This window comes from Columba livia, chromosome 9 (genome assembly GCF_036013475.1).
Source record: "Columba livia isolate bColLiv1 breed racing homer chromosome 9, bColLiv1.pat.W.v2, whole genome shotgun sequence".
Taxonomy (NCBI): domain Eukaryota; kingdom Metazoa; phylum Chordata; class Aves; order Columbiformes; family Columbidae; genus Columba; species Columba livia.
In genome coordinates this window covers 20,109,888-20,135,076 of record NC_088610.1, presented here as the reverse complement: position 1 = coordinate 20,135,076, position 25,189 = coordinate 20,109,888, and the positions used below count along the sequence as shown (strand labels likewise).

The window sequence follows — 25,189 nt, the reverse complement described above, 5'->3', positions numbered from 1 at the left end:
TTCCACATCTCTGAAATGGCGTTTGTTTTGTCATAGCACCTGGCGTCCAAGGATCACAGCATTCTGAACAACCTGAAATGAAATAATGAGTCCTCAGAGTAAACCAAGACTGCTGCGTGTGCACAGCCAGGGCAACCGAGAGAATTTCACTGGTCAATTCATCGAATCGGCAGCAAAACTAAGAGTAGAGCTCGAGTCTCTTGACTGGTTTGTCTGCATTGACCACTGAATCTCATTTTCTCACAGTGTCTCTGTGTAAAGCATGCATATCTACCCCTTAACCAGTAGCTTTTCCTCTTTCTGCAGTCAGATAGCTCAAAGCTACTTGTTCACACTAGAACTCTGTCCACACCACTAAGTTGCTCCTGTTCTTCCTACCTGTTTTGCTTGCTCCTTTTTATAGAGCACCCTGTCATAGTCTAGGAAGAGCAGTGTATATATTGTTTGCTAGCTGACAGTTACATAATTTTATTGTTAGGGTGCCAGGAAATAAATAAGTCATTTAAACAACCATTTGGCCTGAGCAGCCTGCTGAGGTTAGCCACCTTCCTTCAAAGTCTGGTCAGCGTTTCTGCTTGTGCAAGAGAATTGCCCTCGACAAACAATGTTGGTTTACCAGAAGAAAGGCAAGTGGTGTTACACTCCCCTGGGACCCCTTATTTCTGCCACCTGGGTCTCATGAGACAAACACGTGCAGCCTCGCATGTTTCTTCCACCTCCCTCCCTTCTTCGCAACATGACTAAATGGTTGGAGTTTGGTTTAGTATCTAGGCTTGGGTGGACTTTTTCTAGCAGCAGTTCTCTCCTTGGATGTTCACAGCGAGCCTCTGGAGATGGTGAGCGTGCATTAAGGCAGAATTTAGCCTACAGAATCATTTCTTCCTGGTACTGATGTGTGAATGGAGAAGACAGGTGCCTGACGTGCACATCCCCGGGAGTTTCCTTCCTCATGGCAAATAAAGAAAATCTGGTCTCAAAGTCACTGAGACATAAGCGACGTGGACTCATATTCAACCATTTTTTGCTATGAAACTTTTTTTATTCTCTTAGCAGAGTGATCTATAAAATTCAGCACTCAATTTCTGTTTAATAGAGGCTTTCCTGTAGAAAGAAAAACATACTATTGAAAGATCCCATGGCAAGCTGTAGTGATAGCTTTAGAGCCAAGAACATCTTCTTTGCTTTGGCTGAGAACTCAGGTTCTCTCTGATATACAAGTGCCCTGTGTCCTGAATCCTCTTCCACTGCTTTTTCTAGTATGGTGGAAGGGATTCCGCCAGCCCCTTTTCTCGTCATGCTGCAGGTGAAGGATGTGTCGAGATGCTTTCAGGGGCAGTTATTTTGTGGTGTTCTCTGGCTTCAGTGTGTGGGATAAGCACCCGGAGTACAAAAAGGGTGCTTATTTGTACCGTTTTGGAAATATGGAGTTATATTTAACAGGAAATAAAGTCACAGCACACACTTTGGAGCATACTTGGCTTGCTTTCCAAATAAGGCTTGCAGTTTCTGGCAGGAAAAATAGGGATCTCTTATAAGAACAGAAAATAAGAACAGGCTAGAAGAAATCCTTTGCAAAATCCTAACTAAGCTGAGGGTGACCATGCCAGGAAAGACCAACCTTTTTGTGGTCTTTGCTCCAGTGATTTAGGGAGCTGAAAGTTTCCTCTCTCTTCCCCAGGAGTCCTGGGGCAGTATGGTTATGGAAAGCTTCTTAACTCCTCAACCTTTGCTTTCATACTGGTGAACATATGTTCCAAAAAACCAAACCTGTTCACTGTTGGTTTTAACTCTGTGTGCATTCTGTATTTTTGCTGGTCCCATTTCTGCGTCCTCTCTCAAACTGGTGATATAAGCTGCCAATTTGATAAGCTGTGGAAACCATATGTTGCCCAAGCCTTCACCCTTTCTGTCTCACTTCAGTGCTCTTTTTGCGAGGCTTTCTTTTCAGTTGTTTTCCAAAGTCGTGAAACCAGGATCTGTTGTAATGCTGCCAAAATACGGGATGATAGAGGGAGAGGGGCAGGTTGTTTGTCAAGGGGTTGGGTACCTTCTTCTGTCTCCTTTCTCCTCAACTACCAAAAATTCCTATGCCTGGCTTCTTGAGGAGCCATTTTACACACATCTCCATGGGTGTTTTTTTTTCTTATTTTTTTTGATGTGAGGTGGCACTCATGGACAAGTAGACAGCGCAGGCACAAAGGTCTTACTGAAGAAGAGGGACGGGGTGGGACATGGATGGTTATTGTTGTGCTGACAGGAGGAGCAGCAGGTTGAAATGTGCCTCCTAGCATCCTCCCAATGTGCTTTTATCCATATGTAGGACACTTTTGAACTTAATGAGGTAGGAAAAGTGAGCTCTCCCCTCCCCATCCTTTTCCCATATGGAAGATCTTCCTCTAAGGAGATCAGCCTGTGACAGGTTTTCTTTAACAGAAATGGTGATTTGAGGGTGGCCCACAGCAAGGTGCTCCGGTGACTCCTGGGCCTGGCAGACTGCCCTCCCACCCCTTGCAGCTGCCAATAGAGGAAGAGCTGCAGAAACACATGGAGAAGATCCCTCTTAGACAGTCCTGGAGAGGAAGCTGTGATAAAAACCATAAATCCGTCATGTCCCAGCAACCCCAGTGACTGCAGCAGCATTACGTACAGTTGTCCTGTGGGCACGAGGCAGTGTGTCCCCACAGAGGGCACTGCTGAACTGAATAATAAGAGGGAGTTGAGGGAGAAGGATGTTGGTGTGTCAGTAAGATGCTCTAGCCTGGGGGTTGTGGTGCTCCTCTGGTCCCCCGGTGCAGGGCATGGCAGTACTTACCCTTGCCAGAGTTAATTGGATGCAGTGAAGTTGGAGTGTTGAAAGGAGGCTGCTTGCTTTGTGCTGGGGAGATAAACACAAGGGAGTGAAAGCACCAGAGCTCACCGTGCACCTCTAGCCAGGTTCAGGGCACTGGGCTCCATGTGCCGTATGACAGCCCCTGGAAGCAGAAGTGTCCCAAGTCTGGAGGTGCCGTGTTTTGTGCAAGTCCCAAAGCTCTGCCTTTGGCTGGGTCGGCACCAGCCTGCTCACGTGTGCCATGCAGGGTGCTGCTGGCATCCGCAGCCTTGATGTGTTTTGTCAGAGGAGCCTGAGCCAGCTCTTGGAGCGTATATGACGTGGCAGCAGCGACCGCTGCCTTTCTGTGCGGCAGCCTTGTGCTCAGAGCAGCGTCCCTGCGTCCTCGCAAAGACTCACGGACTTTTTGAGGAGAGGCTGGAGCGGGGGAGATGGGTCATTGTGGTGCCTGAGCAGTGTGTGAATTCTTGATGATTGTTCTTCTCCCTTTAACACACTTCCTGATTTTACCCACAAGTGCATTTTTATTTTCAGTGATAAATTGTGTCAAAAAGTTCAAGTGCTTTAATGATATCCGCCCACCCACAGGATCAACAGAGCAAAACCGGAAAAGCTCCTACTCTTGTTCAATAATACTCAGTAATCATAATTTTACTGAAAGCTAAATACCATCCATGTGTCCATAAATACATCGCATGAATGTCTCTAAAAATTACCGTATGTAATCAAAAGCAGTTATTCCAAAAAGCTTGAAATTCTGTGGTCAGAGCTCCACAAAGCAGGTTCTTGCGTTTAGTTTGCCAGGGTCTAGGAGAGAGCAGGACGTGAATGAGAAAACCAGTCACTAAACACAAGTTATGAATGATGAGGAAAATTAATCCTGTGGAGGAAAATGGGCAGAGACTGAGCTAATGCAAAAATCGGTTCAAATTCCATGTATTTTTACACTGATGTGACTTTTTTTCCCTCAGTTCCCTGAGGGTGCAGAACTAATAATTAAAAACATCTATATTGCACAAACTTCAACAAACATCCTCTCTGCAGGAGAGTATTGTGCTTGCTGGCTTGCCTTCCCCATTCTACACTCTATTCTGAATTAGAGATTGGAATAAGGAGAGGGTCTCTTTTGGGATGCGGAGGGGAGTTGTGGTTGGTTGGTTGGTTTGTTTTTTGTAGTCTTACCTTGCCCTTCTCCCCTTTGCAACTGCAGCATCAGGTACCTGCTGCTTTGGCACAGGCTGTGCGGGAGGAGGAACGCCCGGCCCTCTGGGTGTTTGCCGTGCTCCGGTGCTGCCCTCCGGTTTCAGACTCACCGGGGCCCTCAGGAGCGGCTCTGGCTCGCTAACCTTGCGTGAAACCGGCCTCAGCCAAAACCGGTCGGTAATGCTCATCTCTGGGGAGCTGAAGTGACTCTCGGGACTCGGTTCTGCAGCAGCTCTGGCCCTTGCGTCCCCCGGAGCCGCCGGCTCACGGGTGGGAGTCGCTTTCTGCGCGCCGGTGCGGTGTGTGGGAGAAGGCGGCCGGGGGTTGCTGGCGGGGGGCAGCCCCGCGGGCCGGGCCGTGCTCTGCTCCGCCGCGGCGGGGCGGCCCCGGTGGCGTGGGGCACGCGTGGCGGGCCGGCCCCGCCGGGAAGGGGCATGTCCCGCTGACGTGCGGGCCGGGGATTGGCAGCGGCCCGGCCTATATAGGCGCCGGGGCGGGCGCCGCGCCGCTCTCCCAGGAGCGCTCCGGTTCTCCAGCAGGGCGGGCGAGCGGGCACCGGCCGGAGTGAGTCACGGGGGCGGCCCCTCCATCGCGGTGCCGACGTGGAGGCTGGCGGGGCGGGCGGGGGGGGCGGCCCGGCGCGGCCTCGCGTCCTCCCCGGACACCGACGTGTCGGCGCCGCCGGGAAACTCTGGGCCAACTTCCCGCCGGCCGGCCCGGGCAAAGTCCGGCGGGGGCCGACTCGGAAAACGGGGCGCTTGGGGCAGCCAACGGCGGGAGATTGGGGGGGGGCTCCGGGCGCGGCCTCGGCCGGTGCGAACGCGGCTGTGTCGGCCGGTAGCGCCGGCCCGAGCTGATGGGGCCGCTGGGCCCCGTTGGGTGCGCGGGGAGGGGCGGCCCGGGCCAGCGCCGTCCCTTTCGCCGGGAGGAGGCGGGCAGCGGCGCGGGTCGAGACGGCTCCACGTCGTTCCCCGGCGGCCAGGGGGTTTGCGGTTGGTACGAGCCAAAACGGTCGGCGGCGGGCGCTCGTCCAGCGCCGGATCAGCCACGGAGCGCCGGCGGCGGGCAGCCGTGCCCGCGTCCTGCCGTGACCAGAGGGGCGAGCACCCCGGCCCCGCTCCCTGCGCCGCCGGCGGGAACGAGCGGGCGGCGGGAAGGTGCGAATGCCGAGCTCGCTGCCGCCACCGGCAGCTTCCCAGCGGCTGCGGAGCCGTGCTCGGGGGCTGTCACCGGGCTCCCGCGGGACCACCTTTCTCCAACTTGCGTGACGCGGCCGCCCCCGGGCTGCACTCCGGAGGACCGCGTCGGGCTGGTGCTGCCGGGCCCGCACGGGCGGCGCCCCGGTCCCGCGCGGTGACAGCGGGCCCAGCCGGGCCCTTTAAGGGCGCCGCCCCGCCCCCGGTGCCGGCAGTGCTGAGGTGGCGCTGGCGGCGCCGCCCGCCCCGGCCTGGCCTGGGCCGCGGGGCCCGGCGGGGGGAAGCGGCCGGCAGCTTCCCGCCTGCCCCTGCCGGTGTCCAGGAGCAGGCAGGCAGTGAGTGGTCCCTGAGGCCGCTGCCCCTCTCGGTATGTGGCCGTGGGAGCCCGGCCCTGGTGAGAAGCACCACCAGGGCCTGTCCCGCCGGGGCTGCACGGGAGGACACAGGTTCTCGTGTGCTGGACAGGCCAAAACCAGCTTCTGTCCAAGGGTGAGGGCAGGCAGGGACGGCGGGTCATGGTGTAATGGAAGAGTAAACACGAGGCAGGTCAGGTGTGAGCCTGGCTGTGTCTCATAAGGCACCAGGTGTACTGAGTCAGGAATCAGTGTGAAGGGAAAGACCCTGTCCTGCCACACAGCAGCTGTGTGACCTTCCGAAACCCAGGGGCCTTGGCCTTTGTTATCTGGGAGAGCTGGTTGGTGTTCAGAAAACATTTTCGTGTGTGACCACTCATCTGCTAAGAGCTGACCCTGCCCTGCTGGGTGTCAGAGAGCACAGCAGATGCCCCAGCCAGCCCGGCCCTGTGGCTGGGTGCGATCCTAGCTGCATCTGATTTTAGTTACCCCCATTAAAAAATGCTAATATTGTTATTAAATGTAGTTTTAAGTAACAGGTAACTGATATTCCTGTGCACGAATGCTGATCTTATTGGCAGTGTAGCTCATGGCTTTGCTTTTGCTTCTCTTCATACAGATGTTTCCCGTGTGGTTAGGTCTGGCCATTGCTGGAGGTTATTTTTAGGATGATTTCATTCTCTTTATTTTAAGCACGATCTAGACTTCTGAAACTTCTTTTGGCGCACAAAGCCAGTGCTGCAGACGGTGTATGAACTAGGCAGTTTAAAACCTGTTGACCCAGTCAGCCACATGCCAGCATGACATAGCTGTAACCTTAGTTTCAAAACCTCAAGTGGAAAGTCAAGGAGATGTAGGCTCCAAAGGCAATGCCTGAGCCGCTGGTTTTGACATTACGTTTAAAATACCGTTCTGATGGCTGCCTCCAATTTTGGCCAGAGATGAATCCCTTAGGCTTGTGATATACCAGATGTTTGAGGTTGCTGGAGAAGAAGAGCATTTCTTCTTAGCTTGCTGTATGGGTGACGAAGCAGAAATTCATACAGAGAAATGTTGCCCTTAGATGTCTCTTTGAATGTTCAGCTCTTTTCTGAGATGGAGGCTTCAAGGAAGATCTCTGCAGCTGGCATGGGCACGGTGAAACCAGCAGCTGTGCCTGGAGGTTGCGGCTCGCAGGCAGGCGCTATATTGGGTGTTGTTCACTGGCTTCTCATTCTTACCCTCTTCTAAGGAGCAGAGCATGTGCAAGATGAGCCAGGTGGCGTTTCCCTGAGAAATGAGAGTTACAAGCATGTCCATGCTGTTAGTAAGGCTCCAGCCAGACCCTGGCAGCTGCTTGTGATGTCTAGAATGCTTCTCGCTCCTGCCGTCGTTCCTGTTTGCAGCTTCTGTGAGGTGGTGGCCACCTCCATAGCGATGCGAGGGGCTGGAGTAGCCAATGGCCGAGTCTGCAGGCCCCGCTGAAATAGCCTGGGACAGGTGCCATACCACTAACGCGCTTTCCTTGGTTCTGCAGCAGTCATGTACCACAGACACGTAACCATATGTTACACCATGGTGTAACCATGGACAGCGAGAAGAACTTGGGTATTTCTCTGAGATTAGGTTACAAGCCACCCTTTCATGTCCGACAGCAAATGCCTTGCAGAGCCTCCGCACGCTGCGTGCTGCGCTTCGGACAGCACGGCTGCGTGTGCCTGCCACCTCCTAGGAGCAGATCTTTACAGGATTAATTGCAACATTAGCTCTGCTGCTTTGATCGTGCAGACGGTGTTGCCTTGCACCTGATAAGAGGCATGTTGAAGTAGGGGAAAATATTCCGGACTTCGTTGGGCGCAGATTGGGCCTGTGTGGCCCAGTTGCATCACTTGTTCTTCCTTCTTTTCCTTCTGACTGTGTCGCTTTCCCTTACTGTGTCACAACATAAGCATGATGCAAGGTGCCACATCAGCGATGCTGTGTTTTTTGGGAGCCTTTTCTGGTGCATTGGGAAGTCAGAAATGGCAGCTGTCTGTTCACTGAGCAGAGTGCGAGCAGCACTGTGTGCGAGGGGCCGCTCGTCCCACGGGCAGTCAGAGGCACTGGGTTTTAGGAGAGTACAAGAGCACGCGTGGCTGCCGGGGAGGCTCCAGTGCTGAGGAACTGTTGTACATCTGGCAGAACATGTACTGTACCAGCTTTTACATTTTTACTTAGTTTCCTAAACGCTTTCTCAGTAAATCTGCAGATCCAGGTACAGGAGATAGAAAGCTCCCAACAACAGAGTATTTTTTTTCCTAGTTCCATCTTGTGTATGTGTTTGAAGTAGTCCATGTAAACCAGCATGGGCTTTTTCTTCTGACTTGCAGACTTAGGCCTGGAGACAGAGTTCAGTGCCTGGTACATGATCTTATTACAATAAAAAAATGAAGAGGTGGACTGGCCAGCAGCTGTGTGTTGCTAGCCCTGCGTGTTTGCCTTAGTTTCTGAGGATGTCTGTTTTGATTCACCCAAGCTCCACTGAACTACATTCCTAACTTCTGACTGATGGCAGTGGTGTTGGCAGGTTTTCAGGTTGTTAGTTTCCTCTGACTAGATGTTGATGCTCTTGCTTGCAACCCTGAAATTTCATGTCTATCTTGCACATCTGTTACTAATTGACTGTATTTTTGCCTGATACTGGATGGCTGCTCTTGTAGCCAGTGTGATGAAAGAGTCGCTACCCCAGGCTTCCTGCTGTGAAGTTTAAGTAAATAGTGGTGTTGCTGTAGCTCTAGTGAAACATGACAGGTAAAGCACATTGACATGTGACTCAGTACGAGTCAGTTTTGGAGAGGGTGCAAGTTTTAAACACAGTACAAGCATTGCTCTTTTGAAAGTTACAGTAACGGGGGTGTTGTGTTTTCCTGTCGTCTTGGAGCAGTCACCTAAATATTTTTTTTTCTTTTTTTTTTTTTTTCCTATAAAGCAAAAGCTGGCAGGCTGACAAACGGGCAGCTTACAGGACGGACTCTCTGGCTACTGACCATTTAGCTGGTAAGTTCTTATTTTGGGAGAGCCAAAGATCTTGCTGTTGCTGAGCTTGCTTATCGGAGTGGTTTTCTGAGTGCATCTGTAAGTCAGCAGGAGTTCAGACACCCAGTTAAGTCTTTTTCAGGAGAAAGCATCATCCAGGGCCCTTTTTGTTTTCTTTCCAGGGTTACACAATGGTCTTAGACTGACTCTTCAGGCCTTCAGATACTTATTTTAAAATTGCACACCATTACTAACTGATAGATAAATTAGAATAGGCTTTAACAACTTCTGTTGTCCACCTTTCCAGTGGCCTTCTTGGGTTGAACATCCTCTGCCTCCTTAATGAGGAGCTCTGGTTTTGGCGACCACTTTGCTGTGAGGAAATATCCCCTCAGAGTTCCTGTCTGGTTCAGCAAGAGAACTGGGCAACTGACTGGCACTGTAGGGGCTTTTCAAGAGTCTGAGACTGGAACGGTGCTCAGTAACACATACTGTGTCTTCCTGGAGAGACTTCTGTGCATCTCGAATGGTGTTGGTAATAGTGCTGCCGCCTTTGTCTGTTCCAGTGGCATACCCGGATTGTGTGTGGGTGGGAAGTCGACAATGAGCTCCGTGGCAGTTTTGACCCAGGAGAGCTTCGCTGAACACCGCAGCGGCCTGGCTCAGCAGCAGGTGAAAGGTGAGAAAACGCAGCTGAGTTCCTGTGATATGCCTCTAAATGCAGAATGCACAGGCAAGGTTCCTTGCTGTTACCCAAGCTCACTCCGCATGTCCGTTCACCCATTCCTAGACTGGTAGCCCACCAAACTCTGGCTTACCGGCACCACCAGCAGCGCAGTGGTGATGCAGTGCAGCGCCAGGAGGAGGCAAGCCCCGGACCCGTACAGAGCTCTGGTTGCAGTGCCATCAGCCATGGGACAGGGCGTTGGGCTACAAGGGAGCCTCATGGGACAGTGTGCTGGGCTGGCATCTCTTTCCTTTGCTCAGCCAGGTCCTGGGGAAAGTCAGTATAACGGTGTTAACTGACTCACTGATGGGTTTCGATGCCCATCCTCCAGCTGTGAGCTGGCCTCGTTGGCACGGCTCAGTGCACAACTGAGTCAAACATGAGGTACAGGCTTTCCCTGGGCTCAGCCCTAACTGTAGCACTTCTCTCTGCCTTCCTTCAGGGTGTTTGTCTGTCTTATCACCTTTTGGCCTGCAGCCTAGCTCTGTTCCTTTCCTTTCCTTCTGCCCAGCCTTTTCTCCCCTAGTTAAGCCCCTCTTGACAAAGCTGGGGATAATGTGCTGTTTGCTGACACCGTTCACTTGCACGTACACTTCCTGCATCCATAGTGCCCGCTCAGACAAGGCTGGTTGTTCATGGCATCTACTGCAGCCTGTGCTGTGCTGAGGTCAGTTGTGCTGCAGACTTGGCTGCTCCACAAGCATAACCATAATAGGATTAGTAGTAGCGCCCAAGTCGTTTGCTCTCCATTGTTAGCAGTGCCTAAATACAATTGCACTGTCTATGAATAGGGGCATTTCTGCAGAGAGAGCATCTCATTTACTCTGTTTGCTTCACCCTAGTTACAGCTTTAAACTCTGAAGAAGAGAATGATCCTCCAACCTACAAGGAAGCCTTCCCTCCGCTCCCTGAGAAAGCACCATGTTTGGAAGCTGCCCAGGAACCTGCTGGGCCCTGGAGCAAAATCCGACCCATAAAGGCTTCTGTCATCACTCAGGTTTGTGGGAGTGGGTGTCTTATCTCTGTCCTTTTCCTCCATCCAAAAAGTGGGTGAAGTGGATCTTTCTCTGGAGCATGAAATGCTGGGTGTGTCAGATCAATGGCCTCTTTGCCATACTTCACCCTGCGGCACGAGGAGGACTGCAGCTGAGAGCTTGAACTGCTCTGGAGGGGAGGGATGTGCTGGAAAACTGTCCGGAAAGAGCTCTGCATCCGTTACACACATAGCTGGAACAGGCCTAAAGGGAGGACTGCAGAATTCAAGTAGTGAGCGCTAATCCATTGAAGTATTTCCCCATATCTTACCACTCTTGTCTGCCTGGTGTAGTTTAGGAAGACACCCTCATGTGAGAGAGACTGCCTGCTGCCGTGCTCTCGCGCTTCCTCTGCTCACAGCTCATGTCGCCACTGGAAAGGCTGATGAGTTGCACAAACCTGGAAACTTAGTATGCCAGAAGAGTCCCGTATGGCAATAAGAGAGGGAAGCACTGGTGACCAAAAGCACACTGACTGCTTGCTGTGCCCTTCTTTTATCTGTTCTGTGGCTGAGCAGGTGTTTCACGTGCCACTGGAGGAGAGGAAATACAAGGACATGAATCAGTTTGGAGAAGGCGAGCAGGCCAAGATCTGCCTTGACATCATGCAGAAGACAGGAGCTCACCTGGAGCTGTCTCTCGCAAAGGACCAGGGCCTTTCAATCATGGTCTCTGGCAAACTGGAAGCAGTCATGAAGGCTCGGAAGGAGATTGTCGCTCGGCTGCAGACTCAGGTGAGGGCATCTAACTGTTTCTCACTTCAGCTTTGCTCTTCCCTAAGACTCGCAAATCGTTGAGACCCTTGGGCGTGTGTGCTTATAAGCCAAAGAGGTGTTATTAGATGACTAAGTCAGCTTTGCCATATATTTTCAAAGCACACAATTGGCAATTTGGAATGGAAATGAGGCTTAAAATAGGGTTCAAAGCTAATTACAGGCCATGGTGTTACATGAAGGGTGGAGTCTGCAATCTCTGACTACTTGAATTGCAAACAGTGACATTGTGCTGGTGCCGGAGAGGGTGCAGGCCCCTCACGCAAGGCTAGTAGTGTGCGAGAACAGGACTGTGCTTGCTCTGAAGTTCTTCAGAGGAGAACGCAGAGGGATGGGAGAAAGAAAAGTAGAGAAGAGGAAGTCCAGCTGAAAGCTTCAGGTCAGGGTTCTGAATTGTGTAACTCAGGCCACACTGGTGAGGAGCCACAGCCCTGTTGTTTCATTTGCTTCTCCTTTCAGTCCCCTAGGTTTTGATTTCTTACCTTCAGATTCTTGAGTTCATGATCAAGATGGTAGTTTTTGTTAGGATATACCACAGCCAGGTCTCATGGCGTGTTTTAAAGTGTAATGTCAAAGGTACTTAATGCAATAGTTAATACCATGTCTGCCTAGTGCTGTTCAGCCTGTGTGTCATACTCTGCCAGAGGGAAGAGAGAGGGACAAACCCTGCATAATGTGCATCTGAAAAAACAGTCCAGGTTGTACTGCCACAGATCCATGACCCACTGTCCTCAAATACACCTCCTACTGCCCTGGCCCCAGGTCAGGAAGGCGTGTCTGCAGTCCCAACTTCTTCTAGGCTTGGCTGCCTTCAGTACAGGGACACAGAGCTGAAGAGTCACACAAAATGACCTTTTTTTTTTTTTTTCTGTTGCAGCTTGAATTTTAAGTGTCTAATTGTGCTTAGTAGTTACATATTCACAGGGGTCAGGAGCGTGGTAGCAATCATAAGCTACCAGGTCAGTAAAAACTCAGTGAAAAGGGAAGAAGTTGGGAATCCCTTTTACAAACCAGCCCTTTAATGGTAGATTGAGAGAAGCTCTTGGGACATCTTTTCCAAGAGGGACATTGTAGAGGCTGTCTCAGGAGCAGCATCTGCTACATTAAAGACACCTTAGCACGTAGTAGTGGTAAGCATCTCCTAGCTGTCTGCCTGCTGGAATAGGTTTCTGGTGTTGAATTTCTGTTTCCTAGGAGTCAGACTGTGTGTCTTGTTCTCCATAGCCTCGGCAGCAGATGTCAGAGTTCAGATAAACTCTGCCTGTGAGCCATCATCTCAGTTGCTGTCTGGTGCTGCCCCAGTGTCCTGGAGGACAGGCACTTCCTCGTCTGTGCCTAAAGGCATTTGGTGATTCAGAGTGCTAGTCCTGTACAAACAGAAGAGTTTTAAGGGAAAGGTGGGTTTTAGACTGCTGGTACACAGGCACCGTAGATCAACTTTTCTGGTGCAGTATCAGTTCTCAGACAGAACGTGCTGGGAAAGCATTGTGTTTGCTCCTCAGTAGCACTGCTGAGTAGCACCTAACTCGCTTTCCCTGACTCAGTTCTCGTGGATCTGCCAGTGCAGGCGAGGGTCCTCACAGATGCTTGGCTCCTGTGTTGCAGGCTTCAGCGACAGTTGCCATCCCTAAGGAGCATCACCGTTTTGTCATTGGAAAGAATGGCGAGAAGCTGCAGGACCTGGAGCTCAAAACTGCAACCAAAATCCAGATCCCCCGCCCGGATGACCCCAGCAACCAGATCAAGATCACCGGCACTAAAGAAGGGATTGAGAAAGCACGACACGAGATCCTGCTGATCTCTGCTGAGCAGGTACGTGAGTACTGTGATGTCTCTCGTGGCATTAGCTGGACTGCCATTTTGTGTCTTCTCGGTGTATTAAATGTTTGTAGTCACCGTGGCCACAGTCAGTGGCTAATGTGTTAGTCTGAACAGAGACGTGCTAGGCCACTGGCACCACTCCCAAGTTCAGCAGCTTCTGGTTCTCCATTTTTTCCATCTCTGAAGTCAGATACACGTGTTTCGTATTTGAAATGAACATACTAGGTGCCAGCTGAGATAAGGCAGGAGATTACAGAGGTGAATATCGTAACGCATCAGCAGCAACAGCAGCATTTGTGGTTTGAAAGGGATGGAGATCTACAAGTCTACAAACTGAAAAGGGTTCTTGGGCCAGAGTGTGAAGCGAGGCAGCATTGGGAGCTTAGCTGTGTCCGGCAGAGACTGTAATATGGAGGGCAGTTCCCACCAAGCTCTGTTCTGCGTTGTTCCAGGACAAGCGTGCCGTGGAGCGGCTTGATGTGGAGAAAGTGTACCACCCCTTCATTGCTGGTCCTTACAACAAGCTGGTGAGTGAGCTCATGCAGGACACAGGGACACGCATCAACATTCCTCCACCCAGTGTCAACAAGACAGAGATAGTCTTCACAGGAGAAAAGGAGCAGCTGGCCCAGGCCGTGGCTCGTGTTAAGAAGATCTACGAGGAGAAGGTATGGATGGTCTATAAAGCTTCCTGTCTTCCCCGCACCCTCCTCGTAGTTCCTTTTCCCTTCTTGTTCTACTTTAGTTGCATCCTCCTCATGTCAGCTCTGGCTCAGCAACCCATGCAGTACATAGCCCTGGATCTTACAATTTCCTCACTCAGCAGAGTGAGGTTGGGCTGATACTACCAGGGAGGTGACAGATTTATCTCTTTTCTGTGTCATGGGAATTAGCAGAGCACAAAGAGCTCCCCTGACTCTTGTTCACACAGGTGCTACTAAGCGAGAGAAGGAAGTGTGAAGTCTACAGTGGTAGCCAGCTGACAGTATCAAAGTTGCTACATAAGTACAAGTTGCAAAGAGTGAATTTCACTCCAGTTTATTTTCCACAGCCAACATTACTGCAAACATCCTTGTTGCATGTTGTTGAGCTGGTTTTGCTCATGGTTAGGTTTGTATTTTTACCAGTCTGGATTTCAACAGAGATAATCAGCTTATAGCCCAGTAGCCTATATGGTGTTGCATTACAGCTCTGCCTGGGCGACAGCTGGGCGTTGAGCCCTGTTGTGCAAAAGTGTGTGTATGTGGTCTCTTCTGTGTAGTGTCCCAAGGAGCTTGACACAGAATATTGGTTTTGTACTTCACCTGCGAATTTTTGAGCACAAGGCAGAGGCCCAAAGGGTGCTGGGGTACTGCAGAACCCTTGGGCTCACCTTTCACAGAGTCACAGAATGGTTAGAGCTGGAAGGCACCTCTGGAGATCCCTCAGTTCAACCGCACTGCTAACGCAGGGTCACCAGAGTGGATCACACAGGGTCGGTCCAGGCAGGTTTGAATGTCTCAGAGAAGGAGACTTCACACCCGCTCTGAGCAGCTTGGGCCAGGCTCTGGCACGCTCAAAGAAAAGAAGTTTTTCCTCATATTCAGATGTAATCTCCTGTGCTTGTTGCCTCTCATCCTATTGTCTACCTTTGAGATATTGATAAAAATTGATGAGATCTCTCAACTTTTCTTCTCCAGCTGAACAGCCCCAGCTCTCTCTGTCTCTCCTCGTCAGAAAGATGCTCCAGACCCCTCAGCATCTTTGTGTCCTACCACTGGACTCCCTCCAGTAATTCCTTGTCCTTTTTAAACTGGGAAGCCCAGAAGTGGACCCAGTACTGCAGATGGGGCCTCACCAGGGCAGAGTAGATGGGGAGGAACAACCTCCCTGACCTGCTGGTCATACTGTTATTGCACCCCAGGTACCGTTGACTTCTTGGCCACAAGGACACATTGTTGACTCATGGTCAACCTCTTGTCCACCAGAACTCCCAGGTCCTTCTCTGCAGAGCTCCTTTTCAGGAGGTCTGCCCCCAACCTGTACTGCTTTGCTCTTCCCTGGGTGCAGAGTTTCACTGTATCTTGTGCCTCATCCTTTCACTCTTCTCCTTCGCTGCCCCCTGTGATTGATGCCCCAGTGCTTCTGCCCCTACAGAAGAAGAAGACTACTACCATTGCAGTGGAGGTGAAGAAGTCCCAGCACAAGTATGTCATCGGCCCCAAGGGGAATTCCCTGCAGGAGATCTTGGAGAAAACTGGAGTCTCTGTCGAGATCCCACCCACTGACAGTAGCTCGGAGACGGTGATACTGCGAGGCGAGCCTGAAAAGCTTGGGCAAGCATTGACTGAAGTCTATGCAAAGGTACTGACAAGGTGGGGTAGGCCATCTTTGAAAGATACATCCATGACTGCTGACAGGTGCAGGGGGGTGCTCTCTATGCTGTCAGCAATGCAGCTTGGAAGCCAGTACTGAGGGTGCAATGTGGGAATTGGAACTGTATTCTTGTGCAAACCTCTTCCAGTCTGTCCATCAAGCAGCTTCTGTTTTTCTGTCTCTCAGGCCAACAGTTTTACCGTCTCCTCGGTCTCTGCCCCCTCTTGGCTTCATCGTTTCATTATTGGAAAGAAAGGGCAAAACCTGGCCAAAATAACTCAGCAGATGCCAAAGGTATGGATGAGCTGGTTAGCTTAGCACCCTCTGATGTATAATATGGTTTAGTCCAGATCACTCTTTGTAGAAGAGAGAAATGTATTCTAGCATAGGTGAAAACAGAGAGGAAGTGACGCAGATTTTAATATTAAGAGGAGCCTCTCTCTTAGTGCTGCGAACACCACTCATCCTCTGTAGTTCTCATTTGTCGAGCCCTTCAAAGGAAGATTTGTGTGGTACTATTTTGAGAATTGATGTAGTAGGATACCTGCAAACACTGACTTCAATGAGGCTTCTCCCTGGTGAGTGAGGTGAGATCTAGAGAGAGGCTGGGTGAGTGACTTCTCCAAAGCCCTTGCAGAATCCAGGGCAGCACCAAAGCCTTGGGCTCTAGACATTGTGATATGGCCTGAACTGTAAGTTCCCCACTTCTGAAACCATGGGAATGATGTGTGTACTTTGTGGGAAGGAAACCATCTCTTAATGGCAGGGATTGATGGCGTCAGCCTGACTTAACAGCGTTCACCTGGCTTGTATCTTGGAAAATTCTCACTGGATTCATTCCTCTGTCTCAAGGTTCACATCGAATTCACTGAAGGAGAAGATAAAATCACTTTGGAAGGACCTACAGAAGATGTGAATGTGGCTCAGGAACAGATTGAAGTCATGGTCAAGGATCTGGTAAGTTGGTATTACTAGTTCCAGTACATAAGAAGAAAGTGGGGGACAAGGGGCAACAGAGGTGTGTATTGCATCCATATGATGTCTTGACATGCTTAACAGCGCCTGCAGAAGGCAAGTTGTGCAGCAGGTGGGTGAAGCCCTTGTTTAGGAAGCTCATCCATAGCATTCTTAAAAGAACAGCAGCAGATCTTAACTGTTCTGATGCAGAGAAGGAAGGATTCTCTTTCAGTCGGAACTGGAGAGGGAGATAAGTCCCTTTAATTGTTTCGCAACCGCGGTGCTCTCAGCTTGAACCAGAGTCGTGCTTCTGCTCTGCTTAATGGCAGGAAGAGTGCTAGTCATGGGGGAGTAATTCAGGGTTCTGCTTGCTGCAGAACAATGTTAAAATTTCTTAGAGAGAAGCGTAACTTAAAGAGTTTGGTGGCAGGTTCACTCTGTTATTTACTGCATGGGGCAAATATGCCAAGCCGAATGCTGCTGACCTTCTCTCCAGGAGCCCGATATCTGTTCACAAAGCAAACCTTCAGGCGTCTTCCCTCCCTGATAACCGTTCACTCCAGAGTGTGTGTCTTGGGGCTCCAGAGACAAACTTTCGGGTAAGGCCGCATCCATTGTGGTGCAAATTGTCAGGATTCCTCTTTCCCTGATAACCATTCGCTCTGGAGTCTGTATTTTAAAACTCCAGTAGCAAACTTTCAAGCAAGACCCGATAACCATATGCAGAGCAGAATTTCAGGAGACAAAATTCTTAGAAAAATAAAAATTTAATTGAGCAGAAGAGCAGGAGGGCTGGCTCAAGCTGGATACCTGCGGGGATGTCCACCCAAGCATAGAAAACTAGAAACTTTTATATCTTTACAAACCATTCACTCCAAGATCCAGTCCAATAGCAAAATTTCAGCACCAGGTCCTTTGCTCCCCATTGGACCCTTTTTCCCTGACTCCACGTGGGCCTTTGTTTTGTGCAGTTGGTTTTGGTCCATATCCGTTTTGTCTGGATAAATCCTTTCTTAGCAAAGTGCAAAATAGGCCTTGCTCTGCAGATGTCTGCGATGTCTCTGTGTTGGCCTTGGATTGTTGTTTTCCAAGTCAGTTCCGTTTTTCCCAGCAAAACACAAGCTGGACTTTATCTTGCAGGCGTTTAGCGTAGTCTGCAGTTGCTTTTGGTAAATACGAGCTTAAAATTTTAGCAAATCTAGTCTGCTAAGTAACATGAACCAAAGAGTATATTAAAAATCATACAGCCTTATATCTCTAAATAGTCTATTACATTTGGTGTGCATCTACTTAAACTAAATGATTAATATTGAACTTGAACTGGGCTCATACACTGACCTGTGAGTAGTAAAACCATTGCCTCCTCTGGAGCCTGGACCAAACTGCTGCAGGTTTGGCAGGGGGGGTCAAGTACGCAGTGTTTGTAGTTGATCATGAGTAGCTGGAGAGCAAGTGCCACTGCTGGCAGTAGCCGTTACTTTGGACACAAGACAGAAGTAGTGGTGGCCTACCCTACCCAGCCCTGTGTCATTCTTTATAGATCAACCGGATGGATTATGCAGAAATCAATGTTGACCACAAATTCCACCGACACCTCATTGGCAAGAATGGAGCTAACAGTAAGTGGGGCCTTTCAAATCCTTACTGTGCTTGGACTCCCCGTCTTGAGTAGATCGTATTGGGCTCTGTAGCTCATCCAGGGTGCCGTCTCCATCACATTTTCTCTGTGCTTCTGAAGGGGTGTTGGCACAAGGAGGTAAATGGGCAGTGAGGCCTTAGGGTGGCTTTAATGTGTGAAAATGTCTTGGGAGATTGAACAGTGGTGGTATTACTTTGCCATGTTCTGGAAGAAATTTTTGGTTTTTTAGCTGAAGAATTGTGTGGTTGTTTTGGTTTTAAGTTGCTCTATGTGAATTACATTTTAGCAGCTGATTGGGGGTGGTGGAGAGCTGCTTGAGGAGTTTCTCCCCAGAAAATAATTTGGGATTAGAAATGAATTATCATCTTCTAATCTAAATGTGGTGCTGGTTTTTGCGAAGAAACAAAGGCCTCACTCTGGCAAACAGTTTGCTCTGTAGATGCAACAGTATTTACTTGTACGGGTTCTTGTGTGGCACAGATCTGCTCCCAATGAACTCCAGAGTGAAAAGGCACTTCTCCCTGCTTCAACCCCACCCCACTGACCACTTCTCAGAGGCTGGTTTACTCCATAAACAGCCTCCAAGCCTTGCTTCCTAGTCTTAGCCTAGCAGACTGTGTCACCACAGCCCTTGCATTGAAGTTAACAGGATTAAGGACCTCTACAAGGTGTCTGTGCGCATTCCCCCGGACAATGAGAAGAGCAACCTGATCAGAATTGAAGGAGACCCACAGGGGGTCCAACAGGCCAAGAAAGAGCTGCTGGAACTCGCTTCCCGTATGGTGAGTAGGGTGTGATGCTTGGGAGGCCACAGGGTTTGAGCTCTTAGATTCCCTTATAACCTTCTGGTGCAAGTGTGTGCCCCTTGCCCACTTGGATCTCAGGACAAGTGTGAGTTCCTCTTCACAGATATGTTCCTCTAGTCCCTTGGATACCCCTTCTCTGTCAGCCTGGAGTGAATTTTGTCTAGAGGAGAAAAAAGGGACAATGCTGACAAATAAACTGTCAGGCAGCAAACTGGTAAATAAATGTGTGTGGCCCTTCTGCTGAACACTCAATCTAACTCTGTTCTCATCAGGAAAATGAACGCACCAAGGACCTAATCATTGAACAGAAGTTCCACCGGACCATCATTGGACAGAAGGGTGAGCGGATCCGGGAAATTCGGGAGAAATTCCCAGAGGTGAGGCTTTCTAGGAGATGAGGAACCCAGAAGGGATATTTCCTACTTGGGTAGCAGACACATCGTCACTGAAGTAATAAATTTAGTGTCTTCTATACCTAATATGTATGAGAAGATTGTTCTTTTGGCCAGAGGCTGCTAACGTGGTTACCCTTTTCTGAACGGGAAAGGGGATGTGTAGAATCCCCCAACCTTTGCATGTGTCTGACACGGCAATTCTTGTGTTATCTTGAGTTAACTATAGATGACCACCTCTTGCAGGTTATCATCAATTTCCCAGACCCTGCGCACAAGAGTGACATCGTCCAACTTAGAGGTCCCAAAAATGAGGTGGAGAAGTGCACCAAATACATGCAGAAGATGGTGGCAGACCTGGTAAGGGAGACTTGTGTCTGCTGTTCTCTCCTACGTGCCTGGCCAACCCTGGAGGCTCAGATAGGCTGAGGCACCTCAAGATGAGGGAGCTACAGATGCTGTTCTGGCTGGATGGGGGGGCAGGGGAGTGATACCTGTTATTTAAGGGCTACAGGAGAAAGTGCTTGCCTTTGCTTATTCTTGCAAGTCTCTCATATAGAGACCTTAATTGTGTGTAAGCTTGTTTTTCAAGTTCCTGGGATGGAGCTTCGTTTGTCATGACAGTGTGTAATCTTCAGTTCTCCCTTCCTTTCTCCCTTAGGTTGAAAACAGCTTTTCTATTTCTGTCCCCATCTTCAAACAATTCCACAAGAACATCATTGGGAAAGGAGGTGCCAACATCAAGAAGGTGAGATATCTTTACTATCTCTAGTGCTCATTTTGGTCACTGCCTGCAACCAAACCCCACTTGCTGCTCTCTCCTGCTCAGTGGTGATGTCAAATACGACATCCAGGGCTTTTTCTGACACGGACACTTCTGAGACGTTTTTTTTTTTCCTTTTTTGGCAGATCCGTGAAGAAAGCAACACCAAAATTGATCTCCCAGCAGAGAACAGTAACTCGGAGACAATTATTATCACAGGCAAGAAAGCAAACTGTGAGGCTGCTCGGCACAGAATTCTTGCCATCCAGAAGGAGCTGGTAAGTTAAATGACTGGCCTGTTGCAGATGAGGGGTTTGAAAATGTTGCTATAAGGCATAAATACAGAAAAAGTGCTTGTAGTGTGGGAAGGCTGGGAGGAAACAAATGTGTCAGTATTTGTGACTCTTACACTGAAGTTTGTGGCTGGTCATGTCAGGAGTAGCCAGTCTCAAACTCCTCTGGTTGGGCATTTCTTACACGCAGCTCTGTAAAGCTCCCAGCAGTGGGGGAGCTGGAGGGTGAGCAGAGTGGGTGCACACAGGTTTCTGCATCCTGACTAACAGCCTGGTATTGTCCTCTCTTAGGCCAACATCACAGAGGTGGAGGTGTCTATTCCTTCCAAACTGCACAATTCCCTCATTGGCGCCAAAGGCCGCTTCATCCGCTCCATCATGGAGGAGTGTGGTGGAGTCCACATCCACTTCCCCACCGAGGGCTCTGGCAGTGACACTGTGACCATCAGGGGCCCAGCCCAGGATGTGGAGAAAGCCAAGAAACAGCTGCTGCACCTGGCTGAGGAAAAGGTGAGCTTTGTCTCGCAGGGGAAGGTGCAGATTGTTTTGGCCAGCTGTTTCTTTTCTGGGGTTGAAGTGCACCCTGCATATATTCAGATTTGAGAACTTTAGGTTACAAGACTTTGCTTTGACTTGGGACTGACTGACTGGTCATTAATAGCAAAAAAAAAACCCTTTCTAATAGCAGCATGTGAACACGTTCTCCTGGTTGGTTGCTTGTGGCTGCTGCCCGGCTTGCACCAGTCAGTTAGCAAATGGTTACGCTGCCTTGTGGGAGTGTCACCCTTCTACCAGGGACGTCTTTTCTGCTCGTATTCTTACCAGCTGTGCTGAGTGTAGAGTTAGCCTTCCAGCCCTGAGAACATCTTTCGGGTAGTGATTTTAATTTAAGATACAGTTTACCTTTTTGACTTTGACAGCACGCTGCATCTACATTGCTCTTGCAACACTGTGTGTGGGTGCAGATTACATACCTACACGCTTACTGTTGATGCTGATGTGCATTTTCTATATATTGACATGTTCTATGGTTAATTGACTCTTTTCAGCAAACAAAGAGTTACACCGTGGACCTCCGTGCAAAGCCAGAGTACCACAAATTCCTTATCGGTAAGGGGGGTGGCAACATCCGTAAGGTGCGTGACAACACCGGAGCCCGCATCATCTTCCCAACCTCTGAGGACAAAGATCAGGAGCTGATTACTATCATGGGAACTGAGGACGCTGTCAAAGAGGCGCAGAAGGAGTTGGAGGCCCTCATCAAGAACCTGGTATGAACTACCTTTTCCTACTTCCATGCCTATCACTGTAGCAAGATGTAATGAGTCAGCATGGAGGACCCGCTTGTCCTGAAACCCTCTGCTGCCCTTCATGGGAGTTCGGGAAGCTCCTTCTTACTATCAGTTGTTGGGAGAGGTTGTAAGCTGATTGCTGTTGTGTGCAGCAAACTCGTGCTTATCACTGGGACAGGTGGGATTGACTGGCTTTCGTCTGTTGGCAGGATAATGTGGTTGAAGACTCCATGGTGGTTGATCCCAAGCATCACCGCCACTTTGTCATCCGGAGAGGGCAAGTTCTGCGTGAGATTGCAGATGAGTATGGCGGTGTGATGGTTAGCTTCCCGCGTTCTGGCACCCAGAGCGACAAAGTCACCCTCAAGGGAGCCAAGGACTGTGTGGAGGCAGCCAAGAAACGCATCCAGGAGATTATTGAGGACCTGGTATGTCACAGGAAAGCTGTTTGTTCTATATTTTGTTGCTTCAAAAGTGCCCTTCTTGAATCCGCTGCACAGCCACACTTTACATGAACAAGTCCAACAGTAGTTGTGGGATTTGAAGCTTTTCTGTCAACACATAAGGTCTGCAGATTTTAGATCCCAGCCTGAGGAATGACAGCTGGCTCCAAGATAGCAATGCTATATGGAGGAATTGCTTCCTCTGACCATCTTCCTAGTTTTTAGGAGTGGAAGTAGGAGGCCCTTCCATAGTGTATTTCTAGACATTAAATAAAACAGTGGAGCCGCCTTGTGCCTTTCCCTGCCTGGCCCTGGGCAGTGGTTGCTCTGTGGGGTTTCCTCTGCTGTTAGTATTGTCTTTTGGAAGCAGACAACTGTCAAACCTGTTCTCTTTCTTTCCTTCTGTCTTCATATTTTTCCTTTCTTCTCATGCTTCCTCTTCATGGTAATAAAGAGCTTGAGTTTTGGTCCTGGAAGCCTTAATTAAGAAATCCTCTGCTAACTTCTCTCAGAGAGGAAAGATTCTGGGAAACTTTCAGTTTTTCCCCTCCCAGCAGCTCTTACCTTTTGTAACTCCTTGCTTTGGCCGTTATGGATTTCACCGTGCACAAGCAGCCTGTTTTCTGGTGTGAAAGAGGCTGCATTGCAATAGAGCAACTCTGCTTTCTCGCAGGAAGCTCAAGTGACAATCGAATGCACCATCCCTCAAAAGTTCCACCGCTCCATTATGGGCCCCAAAGGATCCCGAATCCAGCAGATCACCCGGGACTATGGTGTCCAGATCAAATTCCCTGACAGGGAGGAGAACCCAGGTATTATACCCATAGATGCATGCTCTCATGGTAGTTAGGGTAATCAAATAAGTACAGTGTAATGTAGCCTACACCGTCTATCAGCAGAGATGTCCTGCTCACAATCTCTGGAGAACTGATCCCAGGTGTTCCCTGCGGTGTCCTTAAATCTGAGTTTGGCATCAATCATGCCCTCTTGGGAGGAGTGGACAGTTTTAGGAGGTAAAACCACAGACCTGGCTATTCTGGATGTGTTCTCACCTCAGAGTGCAGGGAGTACGAGGACCTGCCCTGGCAAAAAGGGCTCTGCAGGCTTGCCAAGGTCCCTCTGAGCTCTCCTGCTCCCTTCACTAGGTGTACTGAGTTCAGCACAGCTGGGACCCAGCACCAGCTATCCTGCTGTACCATCCAGGGCTGTGCTGCTGAACTTCCCTGCCAGGAAAGAAACTGCCAGCCTCGCTGCCTCTGCTGATGTCGGAGAGCAGCCTCCACTCCCGTAGTGCAACTGCAGGTCCTTTCTGTGCAGGCAAAGTCAATATCAGTGCTGTCCAGAGAGGTGTGGAGGAGAAGAGACTGTCTCAGTGAATGATCTTGTTCTGCTCATTCCAGGCTAAGCTGTGGCAAACTAGGAGTAACCTCCACAGCAGTCTGTGGTGTCTGACCTCTTGTGGCAAAGCCCAGGCTGAGCCTGAGGAGCTAATGAGCAAGGAACCCTCTGTGCATTTAACATGAGACTTTCTGTGTTTCCAGCTGTGCAAGAGAATGGTGAGGAAGGTGGGGAAGGCAGGGATGGGAAGGATGCGGATCCCAGTTCTCCAAAGAAGTGCGACATCATCATCATCTCTGGCCGCAGGGAGAAGTGCGAGGCAGCAAAGGAGGCACTGCAGGTACGTGGCTTTCTGAGCCCCTTGGCCCTGTAACGTGGTGTTACCCTGATGCAAGAACCTCACTGCAGGCTTTAGTGGTGGTAATAAAAACTACTCAGTCAAGTTTGCAGTCCAGGTGGTCTCTGATGCTAACTGGAAAGGTGGTGTGTGCCACTCAAGGGAAGTCCTCTCATTGCTCTGTGATGTAGCCTGATGACCTGAATCATAGTGCCTGATGTCGCAGTTGCTAGAGCTTACAGGTAGCACCAAGTTACTTGCCGTAAAAGCATGACGTGCTTCTTTTATCAACCACAGCTGGAAAGAGAGAAAGTCTGATTGAGGGTGAATCATTCTAGCTTTAGCAGACCTTGCTATCCTCCTTTAGTGTTGTTGTCCAAGTCTCTGCTAGATGGAAGCCAAGGATATGAAAACAGCCTGTCCCTAGAGGTGGGGTTTAAGATTACTTGCTTGGAAGAAATGCTCTAAGGCCCAACAGGTTATCTTGGTGTTCACAGTTGTTTTTTCTTCCTGTCCTGATTACAAGGGGAAGTACCTCAGTTCAGCAACATGTTCTTTTGGGCAAATGTATGGCAAGCTGAAAGACAGGAGGTATTTCAACTGATAAACTGTGCTTCCTCCTCTGCAGGCTCTGGTTCCTGTCACCATTGAGGTGGAAGTTCCCTTTGATCTTCACCGTTACGTCATTGGCCAGAAAGGAAGTGGGATCCGCAAAATGATGGATGAGTTTGAAGTAAGTTTGTAGAATCACAGATGGTTTGGGTTGAAGGGCCCTTCCCAGCTCTCCCAGTGCCCCCCCTGCCACGAGCAGGGACATCTTTACCAGCTCAGGTTGCTCAGAGCCCCGTCCAGCCTGGCCTGGGATGTCTCCAGGGATGGTTCATCCACCACCTCTCTGGCCAACCTGGGCCAGGCTCTCACCACCCTCAGGGCAACAATTCCTTCCTCATGTCCAGCCTGGATCTCCCTTCTTTAATTTAAAACCATCACCCTTTGTCCTATCACAACAGGCCTTGCTCAAAAGTCTGTCCCCATCTTTCTTATGGGCCCCTTTTAAGTATGGAAAGGCCGCAATAAGGTCTCCCCGGAGCTTCTCTTCTCCAGCTTAACACCCCAGCTCTCTCAGCCTGTCCTCCCAGCAGAGCTGTTCCAGCCTCGGGTCATTCCTGTGGCTCCTCTGGCCCCTCTCCAGCAGGTCCATGTGTGTCCTGTGCTGAGGACCCAGAGCTGGACCAGCACTGCAGGGGGGGTCTCACCAGAGCGGAGCAGAGGGGCAGAATCCCCCTCCATTGACCTGCTGCCCAAGCTGCTGGTGATGCAGCCCAAAATACGATTGCCATCTGGGCTGCAAGCGCACATGGCTGGGTCATGGCCAGTCTTTCACCCCCAGCACCCCCAAGTCCTTGTCCTGGGGGCTTTTCTTCATCCCTCCATCCCCAGCCTGGATTGATACTGGGGGGTGCCCTGACCCAGGTGCAGGACCTTGCACTTGGCCTTGTTGAACCTCATGAGGTTCACATGGGCCCACTCCTCCGGGTTGTCCAGGTTGCTCTGGATGGCATCCTGTCCCTCAGGCGTGTCACCGGCACCACTCAGCTTGGTGTCATCCGCAAACTGGCTGAGGATGCGTTTGATCCCACTGT

At 50.1% G+C, this 25,189-nt stretch overlaps 1 protein-coding gene across 3 annotated transcripts in view; it reads left to right on the top strand.

The window, feature by feature from the left end:
* HDLBP (high density lipoprotein binding protein) overlaps nt 1-25,189 on the top strand; it is a 41,100-nt gene that overhangs the window by 8,761 nt on the left and 7,150 nt on the right. For 2 of the 3 annotated variants that reach the window (XM_065074212.1, XM_065074215.1), the window contains exons 2-22: nt 8,530-8,597; nt 9,143-9,255; nt 10,146-10,300; nt 10,856-11,071; nt 12,716-12,922; nt 13,384-13,599; nt 15,068-15,274; nt 15,473-15,580; nt 16,139-16,243; nt 17,784-17,862; nt 18,525-18,664; nt 18,961-19,065; nt 19,327-19,440; nt 19,742-19,828; nt 19,990-20,121; nt 20,428-20,646; nt 21,186-21,407; nt 21,638-21,856; nt 22,545-22,683; nt 23,413-23,549; nt 24,175-24,279. In XM_065074212.1, coding sequence (XP_064930284.1) covers nt 9,180-9,255; nt 10,146-10,300; nt 10,856-11,071; nt 12,716-12,922; nt 13,384-13,599; nt 15,068-15,274; nt 15,473-15,580; nt 16,139-16,243; nt 17,784-17,862; nt 18,525-18,664; nt 18,961-19,065; nt 19,327-19,440; nt 19,742-19,828; nt 19,990-20,121; nt 20,428-20,646; nt 21,186-21,407; nt 21,638-21,856; nt 22,545-22,683; nt 23,413-23,549; nt 24,175-24,279 — 2,988 coding nt within the window. In that variant the 5' untranslated portion in view covers nt 8,530-8,597; nt 9,143-9,179. Of the gene's footprint in view, nt 1-4,487; nt 4,598-8,529; nt 8,598-9,142; nt 9,256-10,145; nt 10,301-10,855; nt 11,072-12,715; nt 12,923-13,383; nt 13,600-15,067; nt 15,275-15,472; nt 15,581-16,138; nt 16,244-17,783; nt 17,863-18,524; nt 18,665-18,960; nt 19,066-19,326; nt 19,441-19,741; nt 19,829-19,989; nt 20,122-20,427; nt 20,647-21,185; nt 21,408-21,637; nt 21,857-22,544; nt 22,684-23,412; nt 23,550-24,174; nt 24,280-25,189 lie in introns of those variants that run through there. The other variant, XM_065074213.1, reaches the window with a different exon arrangement.